This window comes from Bufo gargarizans, chromosome 4, assembly GCF_014858855.1.
Source record: "Bufo gargarizans isolate SCDJY-AF-19 chromosome 4, ASM1485885v1, whole genome shotgun sequence".
Lineage (NCBI taxonomy): Eukaryota > Metazoa > Chordata > Amphibia > Anura > Bufonidae > Bufo > Bufo gargarizans.
Window position 1 is genome coordinate 407,442,831 of NC_058083.1, and position 22,030 is coordinate 407,464,860.

Below are 22,030 nucleotides of genomic sequence, written 5' to 3' on the forward strand. Positions count from 1 at the left end.
TGTAGCTCAAAAACTCTGCACCTACCGCTCTACATCTGCTGCTTTCCAGGCAACACAGATTCACAATGTGCACGCGCCAATGACTTTATTCCACCTAGAAATGTTCCTCCATTGTCCCTGAAGCCACCAGTGCCCCCACCTCCAGGTGTAATGACATTGTTGTTGGCTGCGCACTGTGAATCTGCACTGCTCGGCAAGCAGCAGCAGATCTGGAGTGCAGGTGAAGCGTTTGTGAGCCAAAGTGCAGTCGAGAAAAAGACAAACAAATGGGAGGGAGAAGTGTATTGAGCACCAGGGCATAGCTGTAGCGTTGTTCCTAGCGCTATAGCCAGCCTCTCAGTGTACCAACTAACTAATGATGAGCAAAGCTTTGAAGAATTCGATTCAGTCGATTCACCGAACTTTGACAAGAAATTCGATTTGTTACGGTGGCTGAGGGACTGTATAGAGCGGGCTGCCGCATTGAGCCTACTCCATACGCAGCAGGTGCCGGCTGTATCATACAGCATACACTCACCTGCAATGACGGGGAATGGCAATCGGGGTCAATAGAACAAGAGTGAATAGGATCCCAGGCTCTAGCCCCCTAAGGGAATTAAGTTGTCCAAAAGATAGAAGAAAAAAATATAGAGCATGTCCTATTCTTGTCCGTTTTGCGAACAAGGACAGGCATTGTTACAATGAATCAGCAAAAAAAAAACAGATGCAATACAAATGCCAAATGGACATCATCCGTATTTTTTGCGGATCCGTGTTTTGCAGACAGCAAAACACATACGGCCATATACTTGTAGCCTTACTCCAAATTGTGTGGATAAGGGCTCATGCACACGACCTTATGTATTTTGCGGTCCGCAAAAAACGGATCAGCAAAAAAATACAGATGACGGCTGTGTCCATTCCGTATTTCGCATAACGGAACAGCTGGCCCCTAATAGAACAGTACTATGTTCTATTTTTTTGTGGAACGGACATACAGAAACGGAATGCACACGGAGTAACTTCCGTTTTTTTTGTGGACCCATTGAAATGAACAGTTCTGCATTCGGTCCGCAAAAAAAACACGGAACGGACACGGAAAGAAAATCAGTTTGTGTGCATCTTTTATCAAAACATGTGATCATGAGATTAAGATATCTTATTATACAGTGTCTAGTCCAATTAACCCAGGTGGAGGTGTGCCTATTATGCTTCTATATACTTGGGGTACTTTCAAACTAGCATTTACGTTTTCCGGTATGTATTTCCGTCCTAGGGGCTCAATACCGGAAAAAAACGCTTCAGTTTTGTCCCCATTCATTGTCAAAGGGGACAAAACTCAACTGATCAGAACGAAATGTTCCATAATGCATTCCGTTCCGTTTAGTTGCGTTCTCATACCGGAGAGCAAACCACAACATTTTGTATTTTGCTTTCAGTCCTGGGAAACTGAGCAAGCCGGATCCGTCATGACCCCCTATGCAAGTCAATGGGGACAGATCAGTTTTCTCTGCCACAATAGAAAACTGATCTGTCCCCCATTGACTTTCAATGGAGTTCATGAGGGATCCGTCTTGGCAATGTTAAATATAATACAACCAGATCCGTTCATAACAGATGCAGACAGTTGCATTATCAGTAATGGAAGCATTTTTGCTGGACCCTGACAGATCCAGTAAAAGCTCTAGTGTGAAAGTAGCCTTAATAGATCAACAAATATTGGAAGTAATTTGGAATACAATGCAGCCAGTAAATAATATGCATGTCTCCACTAATATATGCCACCCCTCAGATCCTAGGTATAATCTGCCCAGACAGCCTTCTCTCAGACTTCAGACGTGCAGAATAATTTCTCTTCTGAAACAGACACCACAACCTTGAGGTGTCATTGAGTCAGACTTTCTTAGCGTTACTTGCAAGATAATAGTTAGGTGTTTCCCTACATGAAGATGGTATAATTCTTAATGTTTTTCAAATGCAAATACGGTATGTACTTTGCTTCTTACTGCCTGATGGAATTAGAGATGACTCAAGTGCCGTATCGAATTTGTGAGTCATATGTGGTGACACTTTGTTTTGTAAATGACGGCTGCTCTTGCTACTTCATTGTGTCACATATTAATTAAACATGAGAGCAAAAGACAGTATCCCAAACTTGTTCTTTTCCTTTACATCACTGAAGGCGAGATTTGTTTGATAATTAAGAAAAACTAACCCTGATCTTATGAAACACTAGCAGGCGAGCCAGAAGGGAGGATTTTTAGCTTGCTATCGAGTTTTATTAAATTGTGGAAAATTGATTTAGGATCCACAGTTAATTTTAAAGGCATAATTCATGATTTACAGTTTTGTAAAAATGAAGTGTTTTCTGACAACAAGTACTGACAAGATCTAGTTATTAAGTTTTTGCTTAACAGCAGTATCAAATCCCATCACTTCTAAATTTATATAAACCCTTAAAATACTTTTTTTAATGTTATTTTCATTTTTTTTTAAATAATTTTTAATGGTCCTCCCCTTCATGTGATTAAACACTTTAACAGTGATAATGTTGAAAATATTCCTACCAGTCCAACTCTGCGCTCTCCCCCTATGCATTCAACATGTGATCTTAGTCCGACAACCCGCAATGTACAGTACAGACCAAAAGTTTGGACACACCTTCTCATTCAAAGAGTTTTCTTTATTTTCATGACTATGAAAATTGTAGATTCACACTGAAGGCATCAAAACTATGAATTGACACATGTGGAATTATATACATAACAAAAAAGTGTGAAACAACTGACAATATGTCATATTCTTGGTTGTTCAAAGTAGCCACCTTTTGCTTTGATTACTGCTTTGCACACTCTTGGCATTCTCTTGATGCTTCAAGAGGTAGTCACCTGAAATGGTTTTCACTTCACAGGTGTGCCCTGTCAGGTTTAATAAGTGGGATTTCTTGCCTTATAAATGGGGTTGGGACCATCAGTTGTGTTGTGGAGAAGTCAGGTGGATACACAGCTGATAGTCCTACCGAATAGACTGTTAGAATTTGTATTATGGCAAGAAAAAAGCAGCTAAGTAAAGAAAAACGAGTGGCCATCATTACTTTAAGAAATGAAGGTCAGTCAGTCCGAAAAATTGGGAAAACTTTGAAAGTGTCCCCAAGTGCAGTCACAAAAACCATCAAGCGCTACAAAGAAACTGGCTCACATGCGGACCGCCCCAGGAAAGGAAGACCAAGAGTCACCTCTGCTGCGGAGGATAAGTTCATCCGAGTCACCAGCCTCAGAAATCGCAGGTTAACAGCAGCTCAGATTAGAGACCAGGTCAATGCCACACAGAGTTCTAGCAGCAGACACATCTCTAGAACAACTGCTCTGGCCAAATCCACCTACATAGCTGGATGTAACTGGGCTATTATCACGTGCTAAATGTACAGCACATATTCCAGGAAGTTCCCACAATCTAATTACACTGGGGAGTGCAGCGCTGGGCCAGTAGGAATATTTTCGTCATTGTCACCGTAAAATTGCTTAATCACATAAATAGTCACAGGGCGACTATTAAAACATAAATGTCGATAACCTGTTTAAACAAATTAACTGCAACAATTTAAAAGGTATTTTTGTTTATGATTGCATTTTACTCATTTTTGGCTAATAATCATATTTTCAATTGGCCTTTATTAAAAATATTGAGCCATTCTGTCACAAAGGGTTAACTGTTTGTCTAGCTGTGTGACTGGTATTTTCACTTTCACTTTGTTTTGGTCATCTAATAGCCCTCATCTGTAAAGTACTGAGAGGCCATAAACACTTATTTAAGCCACATTTTTATCAGTAAGATCAGGATTGAGCTTTAATGAGTGTTTATAAGGTCAGAGAGCAGAGATAAGGAGTCCCTCTGCACCCCAGATGACGGAATATCCATAGGCTGCTAGTAGAGCATATCAGCTCTGTACACAAAAAAGGTTCCATATTGTTAATAAAGACCAATTGAAAAAATTATATTTAGCTCAAAATACGGTAAGTACAATGCAACAATAAAAACTAAAATGTCCCCAAAGGTGTACATAGCCTTTCTTATCCACAGGACATGCCATAAATGTCTGATAGATGTTACAACAGAGTTTCCCAATGCCACCTACTCCATCCCGCTGACCGTTTCAGACTGAAGAGCTCATAGAAGTGAAAAGGAGTTCAGCATAGCTCAGCAAGCTGCACCTTTTCTGATCGTCTCATGTTATGGTAACAGCGTAGCTCGCTGTGTTATGAGGTTTCCAAAATTCTCATTAATTTCTGTGGGAGTTAGGGAAACATTGCAGCACCGTGAGCTCAGTTAGACAAAGTCAGGGGACTCCTGTTCTAGAGATACAGTGTAGGTGCGGACCTGCATCTATCAGACATGTGTGACATATCCTGAAGATAAGTGTCTGACATGATAATACACCATTCATTTTTTTTTTATATTAAAGGGGTTGTCTGTTTTTCGCTATTGATGACCTATCCTCAGAAAAGGTAATTAATATCAGATCGGTGGGGGGCTGATTCCTGGCACCTCCACCAATCAGCTATTTGAAGAGAAAGCAGTACTGCCTTCTCTTCTCTGTTTACCTGCTCGCAGCAATTGCAGTGGTGAGCAGGTGTAAATTACAAGTATGGCGACCCCATTTACTTCTATAGGACAGCTCCTTCCTATGCACTTGAACAGACAGAGCCATCCCATAGAAATAAATAGGGTCGATTTTATTCATCCAACGGGAGTAACCCATTTTTCTTCATCTACAATTTACTTGGCTAATGTATGGCAATATATACAGAGAGTGTTGTACTTCGTCCAGATAAACAATGCCCAATGGACCCTATTGAAAAATGGCCTTCCAGGGGTTAAAACTAAAAGAAATACTTACCTCATCCACTTGCATACACAAAGTCTGTTGCTGTTCACTGGATACAACAGTACCTATGCTCCCAATATGGTGACGTGAGGTGAGGATTGAGGTTTTATTTTATATGCTGGGGGAAGAGAGTCACTGATGGGGGGCCATTCTTTATACTGGGGGCAACTAATAGGGGCATTCTTTATACTGGGGGCTACTAGTGGGGCCATTCTTTATACTGGGGGAGCACTAATGGGGACATTCTTAATATTGGGCGCCACTAATAGGGGCATTCTTTATACTGGTGGCTACTAGTGGGGGCATTCTTTATAGTGTGGGTGGTCACTAATAGGGGCATTCTTAATACCTGTGGCCATTAACAGGGGCATTATTTATACTGGGGGCCATTAATGGGGGCATTCTTTATAGTGTGTAGGGGGTCACTAACAGGGGCATTCTTAATACCTGTGGCCACTAACAGGGGCATTTTTTATGCTGGGGGCCATTAATGGGGGCATTCTTTATACTGTGGGCCATTAATGGGGGCATTCTTTATACTGGGGGCTACTAGTGGGGGCATTATTTATAGTGGGGCCACTGATGGGTGCATTCTTAATACTGGGGGCCACTAATTGGGAAATTCTTTATACTGGGTGCCACAAAGGGGGAATCAATCATACTGGGGGCACTGTGGGGGGTACATGAAAGACACTGCAGAGAGCCTGGGGACTTAAAATAAAAAAGCCAATTAAATACATCCTTTTTTAACAAACATTAAAAACCAATGCTAAACGGCCTTTAAAACTGGACAGAAGGCCAGAAAAAGAATACACAAATGGCTATGAAAAACGGACAGTGTGTTCATTTTTAACTGAGTTTTTTTTTTCATTGTCGTGTGAATGTAGCCTTACAGCTTTTTCTCTTGAACTCTCTGGCATTGTGTGGGAACATGATGTTTCCACCTTGGCGAGTAAAAGAAGGGCCAATTTCATTTGAAGAAAATTAAACAACAGTATGTTTTTGAAACGTGGGAGAAAACAGTAATTGTCAGAGAGGTAATATAATCTCCATGGAAATGTTACACTTGTCAGGTTTAGAAAGCAGGGCACCAATGCTGTTAATGAAAAATAAATCACTGCGTTGTCCTTTAACTTTGTGTATTGCTTTGCTGAACATAAAGATGTTACATAAATAATGGCTTTTATTTTATGTCCGCAGGTAAACTCTTCACTTCAAGAAAATCTACCAGGTAAATTAACGTCCATATATCATTTTGGTTTGCTGTGCTGTGTGCTCTTGAATAAACGTTTTTATTATGGTTTGGTTAAGTTGATAACCTTAAAGGGAACCTGTCATCTGGATTTTGGGAATAGAGCTGGGGGGGACATGGGCTGCTAGATGGCCGCTAGCACATCCACAATATCCATTCCCCATAGGACTCTGTGCTCTGGGCAAAGCTGAGCTCCAGAAACGTTAGTAGCCTCATTTACATATATATAAAATCGTTTGTTTTTTTTACACAATAAAAGCACAGAGAGCTATGGGGAATGGATATTGCGGATGTGCTAGCGGCGATCTAGCAGCCCATGTCCTCAGCTCAATACCTAAAATCCAGGTGACAGGTTCTCTTTAACAAATCACAGCTTGAAACCCAACAACTAAACAAGTAGAATAAAAGAGCATATGGCAAATTATAAGTCCCAAATAAAAAAAGAGTGAATAGAAAGGAAGTGGAAGGGGTAGGAGGTAGGTCAGAATGCCTTAAAGAGGACCTTTCACCAGTCCTGACATGTATGTTTTAATAGCTTCATGGATTCCCAATGTAATAACAATCCTGGAACATCTATTCTTATGGCTCTATGTTGTGCCATTCCTTTATTATGTCTACTAGAATTGTTTTATGAATTTCTAGCAGTCTGCAGTAAGGGTACAGAGGGGTGGTAATTAGTTGGAGGTGTGTTACCTGCACAGACTCACTCTATCCAATCAGTGCCGCCATTTTCAGACTGTGCAGGGACACACCTCCAACTGGTTACTCCCCTTTGGACCCTTACTGAAGCCTAATAGCAATTCATTCATAACTTCTAGTAGGAATAATAAAGGAATGGCACAATATAGAGTCATAAGAATAGATGCTCCAGAATTGTTATTACATGGAAAATGAATGAAGCTATTAAACAGACATGTCAGGAGAGGTGAAAGGTCCTCTTTAAGCCAAAAACAGAGAAAAAACATAGAAAATCCTGCAGCCTGTAGCGGGCCCTTGATCTTAAAAGGCACCAGGGAAACAGGATCCGCAAATCAAGGTTGCAAATTCAGAGGTGTCCACAAAAGTCTGCCCAGGTGCCCTATAGCTAAAATTGCAAAACAATGACAAATGCTCATGAGCCTCTGCTATCAGTTCTTCCATCCTCAGGATGCTGTGAAGCTCCGAGAGCCACTCGCCAATAGAAGGAGTCAATACAGATTTCCAATGCAGAGGGATAAAAAAAAAACACCAACAGCCAAAAAGTGTCTTAATCTTGGTCAGAGAACCAGTAATGATACAGAGACACACAATTTGGGGAAAATTTGAAATCTCTTTTGGGAAAAAGAGGTGTCGATTCCAAAAATGCTTTCCCAGAAACATTACCAGGGTAGGGTGAATTCGAACAGGACAATAATCCCAACGCAAGATAATGTTGTAATGCTTCTCTTTTACCTGTGCTGCCATGGACATACCATGGGTAAACATGCAAATTTTCAGGGCATCTGTTAGATCGAAAGTAATGCCAAGGTCTTCTTCACATTTTTGAGAGGACAAAGCCCTTTCCTCATTACTGCTTTTTAATAGCAGCTAGTACATATAGGATAGGCAACAAGGTACGGCTGAAGGGCATAAAAGCAATTTATAAAACTTACTTAAAGTAGAAGGATGTAAGGTTTCTGAAATAGTATTGTTAATGAATGAGCTCAATTGTTGATATTCCAGGTTTATCATCTTGATATTTCGCTCCCACTACTTCATCTGGGAGTTTGGTGGAGGCATCTGGAATACCTTTTAAGAATGTACCTTTTATCATCTGCTTTGCACGTACTACTGGTCTGTTATACATGAAAATTTCATCAAAAATAGATTATACATAAAAGTTGAGTAATAGGCAGTTCCCCTTGCACTTTGTCTTTTTCCTCTTCCTTTATGATCCACTTCTTTCTTTGGCTTCAAAAACTGCTTTAAAAATAGCATCAAAATGACACATGTGAGACCAAAAGGTGTCTCGCAAAATGCATCAGTTATAGGGCCTGTTCATGTCACATCTTTTTCAAGGGTCTCTTTGATTTTGTTTCTTCTGACAGATCCATTAACAGTCTCTGATGGTTATGTTTCTGCAGGATGTTTTTTTTCCCCCAAAGGACAGACCATCTAACAAACGTAGACTGTCTCATTTTTCTGTCCTGCTGAACACCAGGATCCCGACAGATATGTTTTTTTATACAATGCATATCTATGGTAACAGCAAGCTACAGGATAGGTAATCCTGTGGCCTTATCCTATTTTGATTTATTTTCTTTTTACAACAGGACATTTCAGTGGAATGAAAAAAATCATGGTGTGACCCTAGCCTTATTACGCCAATGAGATGTTTGGCTTAAATTTTACTGCATGCTATGAGACTACCATTGGGTCTAATGTCACAGCACATTTTGTATGCATCAGGCATCATTAGACCAGAGCTTAAGTCTAAATGAATGATATCCACCCTTTCTGCACACTTTTTTGAAAAATTATGAGGCTATTAAATGTTATACAATGCTGCAGATTGATGTAATTATCAGAATCCCATTAATTTACATTCAAGTTCGATATTCAAATTAACTAATTTAAAATAGCCCCTATAGCGGTACTTTAAGTAAGGTTTTGTTCACACAACTATGTCTTCCATTCCATGCAGCATATTCTGCATATTATCATTGTCATTAAACACTGTAGTCAAAAAAACAAACTGATGGACCTCATTCTATGACAGTGGAATCTGGCAGGATTAGCTGGGGGGACCATTTATCCCTCACTCTTCTCATGGTTTTATTATGAATGGAAGACATTATGGTAGTGTGAACAGAAGATACTACTGTATATCACTATAACATTACTATGTGCATCACATAGTAATTTATTCCTGCTCATCAGTATAGTGTTGCTGAAGAAAGCTGATACTATTGCAGGTTGCACCCTGTAAATGTTTGTATTTCTGTCCTAGATGGCTCCAATGATATTTTGGCTGGTGATGGTCTCATAACAGATGGGTCAGGTCAAGCACCCAACACTATTGAGAAAGAAGAACTGGTTGAAGCAAAGCAAGTCACAAAGCAAACATGGATGGAGTTTTCTGACTTCGGCAGGTGTTTCAGGTAAGTCACCAATATTTTTAAAGAAGTATTCCAATGTTTGGATGAGGAAACTTGAAATAATTTAACACCAATACTGCATCCTAAACTTGTATACTTACCTTTATGTCCCACTGTTTCTCCCTATGTGTTCCTGCCTGATGCACCAAGCTTGGCCTCAGCAGTAGCCCATGTGGGTAGTGAGCTACAATTCCAATCATGCATTTCTGACATCTAACCAGGCTGTTCTCCTCCCTTGGTACGGTTCTGGCTGCTAAAGAGCATGTCGCTCCCTTTTTTGCCTTTCGTATGGTCTCTCTTCACTTCTAAGTGTCTTATACTAGTTCCTATTTACATCCTACTATAACTCCTATTGCTGGAACTGAACATGATTGTCTGGCAAGCTGAAGGTGAAGTGCAAGTTGTAACCCTAAACAAAGAGTTATAAAAATCACATTTTGGACTAGTAAGTGGTGAGTGACTGTGTGGGTTTTCCATGGAGATGATTATTTGTAAAAAACAAAACAAAACCAAGCAAGTAATTGGCGGAGACATTCCAGTCCATTTCCTGTGTGTGGAGTTGGGGCCAGGAAGTGGAGAGCAGTAAAGACTGCAGCAACGTCAGAATGGCAATGGAGTAAAATTGGTTATTATTTGTTAACAGTTGTAGATTTGGATCCACTATGCCAACCAACAGGTGTGGTCGGCTGCTGACCCACGGGGATCAGAAACACCAATACGAGGCACCAGGGAATTAGGCAATACTTGTAATTTAGATTCAGAAAAATTAGAAATTAGGGGGCACTCTGCTATCTGAAACCAGGCGGAGAGATGTATATATTTAAATGTAAAATGTATTAAAGGCAAGCTTCCATACATGTAAATACTCCAAATTTCAGGTATTATATATGACCAGGTCGACCTAGTATTCTAAACATAAACATTAAAATTTTTGAATAAAAAATGTATAAAAGTGTTCAGAAAGGTGCAATAAGGTTGTAAGTGTTGTCTATATTCCATATATCCCCCCAACAAAGTCCACTGAAATAGATTCCTTTTTCTGAAATATCAATGGATAAAAAGTAGTAATTGTCAGAGAATATCCATATATTGAATTATAGTAGTTTTGCAATCTTTGGTAAAGTCACCACAATGTTTATATACTCAAATAGGTAATAACACTCCTTATAGCCTGTATATCTTAGTGTTAGTTCTGATGGTTATATTTTCATCCAATATATAGTAGCTACTTTTTCAGGTTAGTCATGACTTTATACTATATATATTTGAATGTACGTTACCACTCCTGCAGGTTTATTGCTTCACCATTTGGATGTGGCCGCACTTTGCATACCACTGGTCTGTATGTCTGTTCGTTACTCGGTGAGCACGTGCGGTGTCCCACGTGGTCTCAATACCAGCTGGGGCAAGTCTGGTACTATGGCGACGATATATAGATGACATTATTTTCATTTGGCAGGACACAGGGGAACATCTTAAAATTTTTCTAGAGGACATCAATACAAATGAAAGAAATCTCAAGTTTACATCTATTACCAGCAAGACATGCATTGAGTTTCTAGATTAAATTTTTTTAATAAATAGACAAAAATGTATATGCAGTACTTACCACAAACCTGTGATGCGCAACAGTTTCATTCTGTATTCTAGCTGCCATCTTCCAAGATGGCTCACAGACATACCTACAAGTCAATACAGGAGAATCAAACGTAATTGTACAAATAGGAAACAGTTTGAATGTGAAGCTTCAGAATTGACACAACAGTTTCTAGAGAAACAATATCCAAGTCACATACTTTCTTGACAAAGTGAGATTGATAAATAGGAGGGATTTTTTATATCTACAAAAGAGCATAAACAAGAAGAGATCCTACAGATTATCCTACCCTTTCATTCTCAATCTAGATCAGTTGAGAAAATTATTACCAGACATTGGCACCATTTATTAGGGGACAAAATTATAGGGTCACTATTGACCAAAACCCCTCAAGTTACTTACTTATGGTTACATACGTACCATAGGAGTTATCATTGCTGGAGGGATGGTGGTTTTATACTTGTCGCAGTACATTCCTGCACTGCTACCACTATATGCAATTCCTTTTTGCTGTACTATGTACTACTATAAAACGTCCTACTGGCTTGATCCCAAACTAAGGAGCATATAGGTGACCCCTATAAAACCCTAAGAGCTCACTCTGACTGCTAAGCACATACAAGGGTCTAAAAGGTAGACGATTGTATGCCCACGTACCTAAGACTGTATGACACCTGAAAACCCTATAATAGTGAGGGGACATGACCACCGTTTCCCTGCACTTCATATGGAGGGAGTCAGAGTCACCTAGAATCAAGCCAGCAAGGAAACACAATACATGAAAGGACTTATCTGAACAAGCAGCAGCAGAAGCCTCCAGCAGTGAACACTTCAATCCAGGAAGTAGTATAAACCGCAAAGTGAGGCAGTAGGGGAGGGAATATAAAGGAAAGAGGATTAGTCTAATTAGGTGACACCTGGGAGAAGGAAATGAGATGAGAAAATGAAACCAAAACAAAGAACATCATGCAAGAGGTAGAGAAGAACGTCTGTTTGAACTTCTCACAGAACTGGCGGTGACAGTTATACTAGATGTGTGTAATTTAATGAGTTATCTGTCTTGAGTGACACACATATTCCATCATTGACATCAACATATTGGTTGTTACCATTTATTAGGGGACAAAATTATAGGGTCACTATTGAATAAGACCCCTCAAGTTACTTACACCAAGGCATACGTACCATAGGAGTTATCATTGCTGGAGGGATGGTGGTTTTATACTTGTCGCAGTACATTCCTGCACTGCTACCACTATATGCAATTCCTTTTTGCTGTACTATGTATTTATTTGTTCTCTTTCAAATAATAAAGATTGAGTTATACTATATGTGTGTAATTTAATGGGTTATCTGTCTGAGTGACACACATATTCCATCATTGACATCAACATATTGGATGTTACCATTTATACAAAATTATAGGGTCACTATTGACCAAGACCCCTTAAGTTACTTACACCAAGGCAGCTAATTTAGGTCTGAAAGTAGCCCCTACAGTTAAAGAAAAGTCAAATGGTACTCCATCAACTTGGTTGTCAGTAAAAGGTTTCTTCAGATGTGGACGCTGTCAAAATTGTAAAATGACATCCTTTCCAAAAATGACCATAACAGTACAATTTACACAAAATTAATTTCAGTCTTACTTGTGACTCAATAGACGTTATCTATATTTTACAATGTCCATGTCATAAACAGTACATTGGTAGAACTAAAAGACTGTTTAAAAAGAGGGTGCCAGAGCATATCGCCAATATAAAGAAGGGATACGAGTTACACTCGGTTTCTAAACATTATAAAGACCATCACAACTATGATCCCTCCACTTTGAAATATGTAGCTTTGGAAAAGATTATAAAACCATGGAGAGGGGGCAACCACATTGCAAATATGTCAAGAGCAGAATCCAAGAAAATCTTTGAGTTCAATACCTTAATTCCGGCAAGCCTCAATGCGGAAATTGAAATCTTTGGGTTCCTCTAGACCAGTGATGGCGATCCTTTTAGAGGCCGAGTGCCCAAACTGCAACCTAAAACCCACTTATTTATCGCAAAGTGGCAACACGGCAATGTTACCTGAATACTACAGTCCTATATAGTATATCTTCCATGTACTTTATCATTTAGCTATAATAGCCAGCCTGCAATCAGTTCGCTGCCTGTGCTGTTCATAGTGCGCCCTGCGCTGATGATGGCAGGAAACATCTAAGGCATATTGGTACACCATAGACTTTTTCCAGGGTGCGGGTGCCCACAGAGATTGCTTTGAGTGCCGCCTCTGGCACCCATGCCATAGGTTTGCCATCATTGCTCTAGGCCATGGGATGGGTGTCAACCTGATAAATGACATTGGTGTTCTTTTTAGCACCCCGATCTCTTCTCCCTGGTTTCTAACTTCCTTATATGTTTTTTATTGTTATTTATTTTTTATGGTCTATACGACTCCAATGTGATTAGGATCAAAGTAAACATGAATTAACTATTTTCAGATGAATCCGCTCCACGTTTTTGAATTAACCTTTCCCAGTGTGTACCACTCTACCAGATACCTATAAAAGGAAATATCCAACAAATCACTGCTGACCACTGAGGAAGGAGAATTAACCCCGAAACGCATCTGGTGAACAGCAGTGAAACATTGAGAGACTATAACATAACTATACTGCCTTCGCCCCGCTAATTCTGGTTATTTTAAATATCTCGGCACTGTATATGAGAAACTGTCCGTCCATCTACAGGCGAACAAACACATCAGCCGAGAGCTGCGGCCGGCAGCTGCGCAACATCTAGACGGGCTGCAAGGAGACTGACGGGGTATTGAGACCACGTGGGACGCCGCGTGTGCTCACCGAGTAACAAACAGTCATACAGACCAGCGGAAGGCTGATGTCCTCTAGAACATTTTTAAGATGTTCCTCTGTGTCCTGCCAAATGAAAATAATGTCATCTATATATCGTCGCCATAGTACCAGACTTGCCCCCAGCTGGTATTGAGACCACGTGGGACACCGCGTGTGCTCACCGAGTAACGAACAGACATACAGACCAGTGGTAGGCAAAGTGCGGCCAGATCCAAATGGTAAAGCAATAAACCTGCAGGAGTGGTAACGTACATTCAAATATATATAGTATCAAGTCACGACTAACCTGAAAAAGTAGCTACTATATATTGGATGAAAATATAACCATCAGAACTAACACCAAGATATACAGGATATAAGGAGTGTTATTATCTATTTGAGTATATGGACATTGTGGTGACTTTACCAAAGATTGCAAAACTACTATAATTCAATATATGGATATTCAGTGACAATTACTACTTTTTATCCATTGATACTAAAGAAAAAGGAATCTATTTCAGTGGACTTTTTGGGGGGGATATATGGAATATAGAAAACACTTATACCCTTATTGCACATTTCTGATCACGTTTATAATTTTTTTATTCAACATTTTTTATGTTTATGTTTAGAATACTAGGTCGGCCTGGTCATATATAATACCTGAAATTTGGAGTATTTACATGTATGGAAGCTTGTCTTTAATACATTTTACATTTAAATATATACATCTCTCCGCCTGGTTCCAGATAGCAGAGTGCCCCCCTAATTTCTATTATTGCTGTCATTTTTAGTACGACATCGGGTGTGTCGAGGGGTGAGCACCACACTGTTATTTATCAAATTGTTGAGCCACTATCAAAAGTGAATGGGGCTGGGCTGGAATACCAAGAACATCCTCTGTAGTATGTGAAGTGCTGGGCTTGGGATAGATTCCGGTAGCCGTAACAGCCTATCGGCAGGGGTGCTGGGACCCGAACCCCTGCCAATCTAATAATGATGACCTATTCTGATGATAGATCATCATTAATATATATTACAGGGTAACCCCTTTAACTAAGCTTCTGTTCACACATACACAGTAGATGGACAGACACATAATGTAGCAAGTAGAGCAGCGGACACAGGCCGCCAGTATAACAGTAACACTTTTTTTTTTTTTTCCTATTCAGGCCCTATATACACTACTCACAAAAAGTTAGGGATATTTGGTTTGTGGGTGAAATTTCAGGATGAACCTAAAATGCACCCTAACCTTTACAGGTGCACTTAATGTGATCTTCTCTAAACTTTTGAATTCACATGTCCAACTGTTCAATGTTTCAGTACTTTTTGCACAACTTGCAGTTCGTTAACAAGGAGCTTAAAGGGGTTTTGCCACTTCAGCAAATAGCATTTATTATGCAAAGAAAGTTTCCATGGTAACGACCACCCTGCAGTCCAGCAGCATGGCTATGCTTGTACACTATAGAAATAAGTACCAGCTTACGTACGATCCCACGGTCCCGGCTACCATAGAGTCTGGCATTTTTTCTTCTAGTGTGCGAGCACGAGCGCCGCTGATGGATTGCAGGGTGGTTGTAACCATGGAAACGGGCAGTGTATAATGTGATGAAAAAATGAATGCAGCCAGCAAAGGAAGCAATATGGATAATAATATTACATTAGTAAGTGCCTTGTATTAACTTTCTCTACATGATAAATGCTACTTGCTGAAGTGAGACCGCCGCCGGTCAACTATCAGTGATTGAGAACTATGTACATATGTATACACATTTAGGCCTCACGCACACGAACATATTTTTAGTTAGCACTTTTTACGGATCAAATGTGGACCCATTCATTTCTATGGGGCCGCAAAAAAATGTGAACAGCACACGAATGTTAAATGGATGCGGACAGCAGACATATAACATGTGAAGAAAGTTAATACAAGGCACTTACTAATGTACTGTTATTATCCATATTGCTTCCTTAGTTTTCTTGATTCATTTTTCCATCACATTATACACTGCTCGTTTCCATGGTTACAACTACCCTGTAATCTAGCAGTGGTGCTCCAGCTTGCTTACTATAAGAAAAATGCCAGCCTCTCTGGTGGCCGGGACCGTGGGAGCTTTTGGCACTTTTTTCTATAGTGTACTAGCACAGCATACTGCGGGACTGCAGGGTGGTCGTAACTATGGAAACTTTCTCTGCATAATAAATGCTATTTGCTGAATAGGAGAAACCCCTTTAATGGCAAAATTCACAACAAGAGTTTGATTCATGAATCGCCCAATAAATTTCCTGGTTCAATTAGAATTGGTATTTAAAAAGTCCTCCTCATCATGCTGTTCACATTTTCACATCATGAGACCAAGACAGCACCTAACAATTGATCAACAGTCCCTCGCCATTGTGAGGCTTTAAGCAGGATGTTCTCATAAGGAAGTGGCCACTGAGCTTAAAGTGTCATAGAGTGTCATCAGCAGGTTGCAACAGAGATACAGAGAGACTAGAAGAGTCACAGAAAGGCATTTAAGTCGATGTCTTTTGGCCGCATCCCACAATAATGACCACTTCATTGTGAACATTGTCCGCCAACGATGTTGGAGACCTCAAGGAGAGTGCCATGCATCAGCCACTGTTGTCACCAGAAGAGCTTTTGATGGTGGTGGTGTTACAGTGTGGGCAGGTGTGTCTAATCAATATAGAACTGCCCTACACTTTGTGAATGGTAATTTGCCCATACTACTTGAAAAACATCATTAATCCAGCCATTGTGCCTCTGCATGAATAACACAGGCTTAATTTCATTTTCATGGACAACAATGAGCCAGCTCATCAAGGTTGCATCATTAGGAACAGCTGCTGGAGAGTAGGGTACCTCAAATGAAGTGGCCTGCACTTTCTCCAGACCTGAATCCCATTGAAAACCTATGGGATAAGCTGAGTCGTTATGTAGAGGCTCATACCTTTTACCCCAGAATCTCAATGACCTGAGGGCCACCCTTCAAGAAGAGTGGGATGCCATGCCTCAGCAGACAATAGGTTGACTTGTGGACAGCATGAGATGTCATTGTCAAGCCATAATTGATGCTCAAGGTCACTTGACAAGTTATTGAGACAGTTTTTTTAGTGGAGGTATACCCACCATTGTATGTGTATGTGTGTGTGTATATATTATAGGAGAGTACCTGGGGTGGTAATAGACGGCAGGTACGTGCCACCAGGGGTCCTGGCACCGGTGGAGTAAGAGCCAGAACAGTGCATATTGCAGCGGTTATGCTGTTAACACAGCGGATCCGGGCCGGCTCTTATTGGGAGCAGGCAGATATGCGGGCGGGTGCCTGTCTCCCCACGGTCCAGGCCAGGTTTTGCAGGGAAGGGTTAAAACCTGACCAGCAACAAGGGTGTGGTGTGCAATGTGAAGCTTCTGTGTTCTCTGGCTGTGAGAGTGAGAAGTGGAGGTGAGCTGGGCTGTGTGCTGAGGCCTGTGGAGGACTGTGCAGGATCCTGCAGCTGAAACCAGGAGGGATCCGTGTCCTGTGGCTAGAAGCAGGACCCATGGACTTACTTCACGAAAAAAGGTGACATTACTCCTGGCTTTAAATAGACTTTGCTTTATGTGACTGAAACAGGCCTCAAGTAGCCTGCAGCAGGGACTTGCTGTGTTTGAACTATTATTTTGCTGTTGTGTGTGACCACCCTCCCTATGAACTGCACCGTCTTTCACTTGTATGCACCGTGTGAATAAACAAAGCATCGTGTTTTACACCAAGACCATTCTGTGTTGCCTCTATACTGCACTCGCTACCACTGCCTACCAGAGCGGATCCCCACAATTGGTGGCTTCAGCGGGCAAACGGCAGTGAGGCTGAAAATTGTGCTGTTTGGACTGTATGTCATATATTAAGCCAGCAAGTTTTGTGGCTCCAGACAAGATGGAGGAGGCTATTAGACACTTGGTGCAAAGTAATGAGGAGGCTACTCGGAGACAGGAGGAAGCCAAAAGCTATAAGAGGCTGAAGGGGGAGGTGTTGGCTCGTCTTGGGGTTAATACCTATGTGCGTGCACATCGAGTCTACCGGTGGGCCTTCTCCGAGTCCCGGCCTGCTCGGTCCCAGGCCTATGACCTGTTACACCTGGTAAGAAAATGGCTGCAGCCTGGGACATTGAGCCCCTCGCAGATGGTGGAACGGGTGGTGGTTGATCGTTTGGTGCGCACACTGCCAAGGGCCATACAGCGCTGGGTTGGTCAGGGAGACCCCGGCAACCTGGATCAGTTAGTAAGCCTTGTCGAGAGGTATGTGGCAACCCAGGACTTGGTGCGGGACTCAACGCAGGCGCAGGAATCCCGTCGGGCTCCCTCTCAGGCTAGGGATCCGGAAAAAGGGACCCAACCACAAAGGGGGGGGGGAAGGCTAGTCCTACTCCAGGGAAGAGAGACTGGGGAGGGACCACGGGGATTCAATGTTGGCACTGCCACAGCCTGGGACATAGGGCAGCGAACTGTCCTCAAACACCTGAACCCATGGACTGCGGGTTCGCTCGCCGGTCCTCTTTCTTTGCCCGGCCTGTATGTACCGCGGATGCCAGGCCGACCACCGATATGCCACCTCTGTGCCAAGTCTTGGTCGATGGGCATCTGATTAATGCTTTGCTGGACTCGGGGAGCCTGGTGACCCTAGTGCATGAGTCCTTAGTGTCTGAGACACTCCCAGAGAAGCAAACCCTGTCCATTGTCTGTATCCATGGGGACCGCCGGGAGTACCCCACTGCCAGGGTTACCATGTCCGTGTTGGGCAAAGAGGTGCAGCATGTCGTCGGAGTGGGACGCCAAATCCCTTATGCCGCCATACTGGGAAGGGATTTTCCTTTGTTCTGGACTCTGTGGAAGAGCAATATGCCTTCCCTTAGGGACAGACGACAATCGGGCCCAGTGCCCGAGGATCCCGATGCAGGGATACCGGCTGTAGGGGTCACCACATCACCCGTAGAGTGTCATCCCGATAGGTTTCCCCTATCGTGGAAACCCTGTCCATCCCGGACCTGGAGGTATCCCGTGACACGTTCGGGACCGCCCAGCTCCAGGATCCGACATTATTGCGGGCGAGGGAAGGGGTGACAGTGGTAAATGGGGTGGCTCAGCACCCAGGGGCCGACTCGGTGTTTCCCCATCTGGCTTTTAACCAGGACCTGCTGTATAGGGTGGACAAAGTGCAGCACGAGGTAGTGGAGCAGCTGGTGGTACCCCAGCCATACCGCCGTGTGGTACTGGACTTGGCCCACTCCCACGTGCTGGGAGGACATTTGGGCGTAAAAAAAAACCAAGAGCGGATTCTGCAAAGGTTCTATTGGCCCGGGGTTTATGAGGAGGTCAAAAGGTTTTGCCAATCCTGTCCAGTGTGTCAGATGACGAGCCCCCAGCCCCACTATCGCAGTCCCCTAGTACCCATGCCCATCATCGAGGTCCCCTTCGAAAGAATAGGGATGGATCTGGTAGGCCCCATAAACAAGTCGGCCAGAGGGCACCAGCATATCTTGGTGGTCTTAGACTATGCCACCAGATATCCTGAAGCGATCCCACTACGTCATACTTCTGCTAAGCTCATAGCTAAAGAACTCATGGGTATGTTCGCAAGGGTGGGGATTCCAAAAGAGATCCTGACCGACCAGGGGACGCCCTTCATGTCTAAGGTGACGAGGGAGCTCTGCAAGCTTTTAGGGGTTAAACGGTTGCACACGTCCGTATACCATCCTCAGACCGACGGACTAGTGGAACGCTTTAACAAAACCCTAAAAACTATGCTTAAAAGAACCGTAGCCAAAGACGGAAAGGATTGGGACCTGTTGCTGCCGTACGTATTGTTCGCAGTGCGAGAAGTGCCCCAGGCATCTACGGGATTCTCGCCCTTCGAGCTATTATACGGTCGACGGCCAAGAGGGTTGCTGGACATCGCAAAAGAGGCGTGGGAGCAACAGCCCACCCCCCACAAGAGTATTATAGAGCATATAGAAAAGGTGCAGGACCGTATAGAGACAGTCCTACCAATCGTCCGAGAACACATGGAAGCCGCCCAACTGGCACAGAGCCGGGTATACAACCGGAGTGCCCAGGTCCGGACATTTAACCCAGGTGACCGGGTACTGGTGCTAGTCCCCACCATTGACAGTAAGTTTTTGGCACGGTGGCAAGGTCCCTACGAGGTGAAAGAGAAGGTGGGGTCAGTGAATTACAAGATATCCCAGCCAGGCCGGCGGAAGCCAGAACAAGTATATCATGTAAATTTACTGAAATCGTGGAGAGATAGGGAGTGTCTCATTGGGGACAGCCCAAGCACTGTCTTGTCTGCGGGGAAGATCCCAGCTCCACCCGAGGTCCGGGAGGGCACCTCCGCGGTAAAGATAGCGGGTGGTCTGTCGACTAAACAAGCTCAGGAAGCCAAAGAGTTGGTGAGTCGAAATAGGGACGTATTCTCTGAGCTTCCTGGTCGAACTTCGGTAGTCCGACATGACATCGTCACCGAGCCCCACGTCAGGGTACGGTTAAAGCCGTATCGTGTACCGGAGGCCCGGCGACAGGCCATTTCAGAAGAAGTAAGGTCCATGTTGAGGTTAGGGGTGATTGAGGAGTCAAGGAGCGAGTGGGCCAGCCCCATAGTCCTCATCCCAAAACCTGACGGTACTCTGCGCTTCTGCAATGACTTTAGAAAGCTCAACGAAGTGTCGAAATTCGATGCCTACCCCATGCCCCGGGTAGACGAGCTCATAGAACGGCTAGGGAAAGCTCGCTATTTCTCGGTCCTCGACCTCACAAAAGGATATTGGCAGGTGCCTCTCACGGAGGCGGCAAAGGAGAAGACTGCCTTTGTCACCCCTGAGGGGTTATTTCAGTACCAAGCTTTGCCCTTTGGCCTACATGGCGCTCCAGCCACCTTCCAGCGATTGATGGACGTCATCCTACGGCCCCATCGTCCATATGCTTCGGCATATCTGGACGACATCATCGTGTTTAGCCAGAACTGGGAGAGTCACCTGCCCAAGGTACAGGCCGTAGTCGATTCACTTAGAAAAGCTGGACTGACGGCCAACCCAAAAAAGTGTTCGCTCGGGTTCGAGGAGGTCCGGTACCTGGGATACGTGATTGGGCGGGGAGTTGTCAAACCCCAGGTAGACAAGGTTGAGGCGATCAAGAGCTGGCCCAGACCTCTTACCACCAAGCAAGTACGTTCGTTCCTAGGGATGATAGGATATTACATGCGCTTTATCCCCAACTTTGCCACAGTAGCGGCCCCATTGACAAGACTTTTAAAGGGGAGGAAGACGGTGATGGTCCGCTGGGATGAGCAGGCGGAGGAGGCATTCTCCCGTTTGAAGTCGGCTCTGTGTGGGTCCCCGGTTTTGGTGACACCCGCCTTCACACGGGAATTTGTCGTTCAGACGGACGCCTCTGGAGTGGGCCTAGGGGCAGTACTCTCTCAGGAAATCAGTAGGGAGGAACACCCTGTTGTCTTCCTGAGTCGCAAACTCACCCCAGCGGAAACCAGGTACAGTGTGGTAGAGAGAGAATGCCTGGCCATTAAGTGGGCCCTCGAGTCCCTTAGGTACTATCTGTTAGGGAGAAGGTTCCGTCTGGTGACCGACCATTCCCCTCTCCAGTGGATGAGCCGGGCCAAGGAGGGGAGTGCCCGGGTCACCAGATGGTTCTTGTCCCTCCAGAATTTTAAGTTCAGTGTCGAACACAGGGCAGGCCGCTTACAGGGGAATGCCGATGCCCTTTCCCGGGTACACTGTTGTACATGTGTCCAACCCCTCAGGATTGAACAGGGTGTGCAACCCTTCAGGGTTGAACAAAGGGGGGGGATATGTAGGAGAGTACCTGGGGTGGTAATAGACGGCAGGTACGTGCCACCGGGGGTCCTGGCACCGGTGGAGTAAGAGCCAGAAAAGTGCATATTGCAGCGGTTATGCTGTTAACACAGCGGATCCGGGCCGGCTCTTATTGGGAGCAGGCAGATATGCGGGCGGGTGCCTGTCTCCCCACGGTCCAGGCCAGGTTTTGCAGGGAAGGGTTAAAACCTGACCAGCAACAAGGGTGTGGTGTGCAATGTGAAGCTTCTGTGTTCTCTGGCTGTGAGAGTGAGAAGTGGAGGTGAGCTGGGCTGTGTGCTGAGGCCTGTGGAGGACTGTGCAGGATCCTGCAGCTGAAACCAGGAGGGATCCGTGTCCTGTGGCTAGAAGCAGGACCCATGGACTTACTTCACGAAAAAAGGTGACATTACTCCTGGCTTTAAATAGACTTTGCTTTATGTGACTGAAACAGGCCTCAAGTAGCCTGCAGCAGGGACTTGCTGTGTTTGAACTATTATTTTGC

General features: G+C 43.6%; 1 protein-coding gene across 4 annotated transcripts in view; it reads left to right on the forward strand.

Moving 5' to 3' along the window:
• The window catches only part of ADGB (androglobin), a 281,668-nt gene that overhangs the window by 125,718 nt on the left and 133,920 nt on the right, over positions 1 to 22,030 (forward strand). For all 4 annotated transcript variants that reach the window (XM_044290689.1, XM_044290690.1, XM_044290691.1 and 1 more), the window contains exons 14-15: positions 6,065 to 6,095; positions 9,085 to 9,235. In XM_044290689.1, coding sequence (XP_044146624.1) covers positions 6,065 to 6,095; positions 9,085 to 9,235 — 182 coding nt within the window. The remainder of the gene's footprint in view (positions 1 to 6,064; positions 6,096 to 9,084; positions 9,236 to 22,030) is intronic.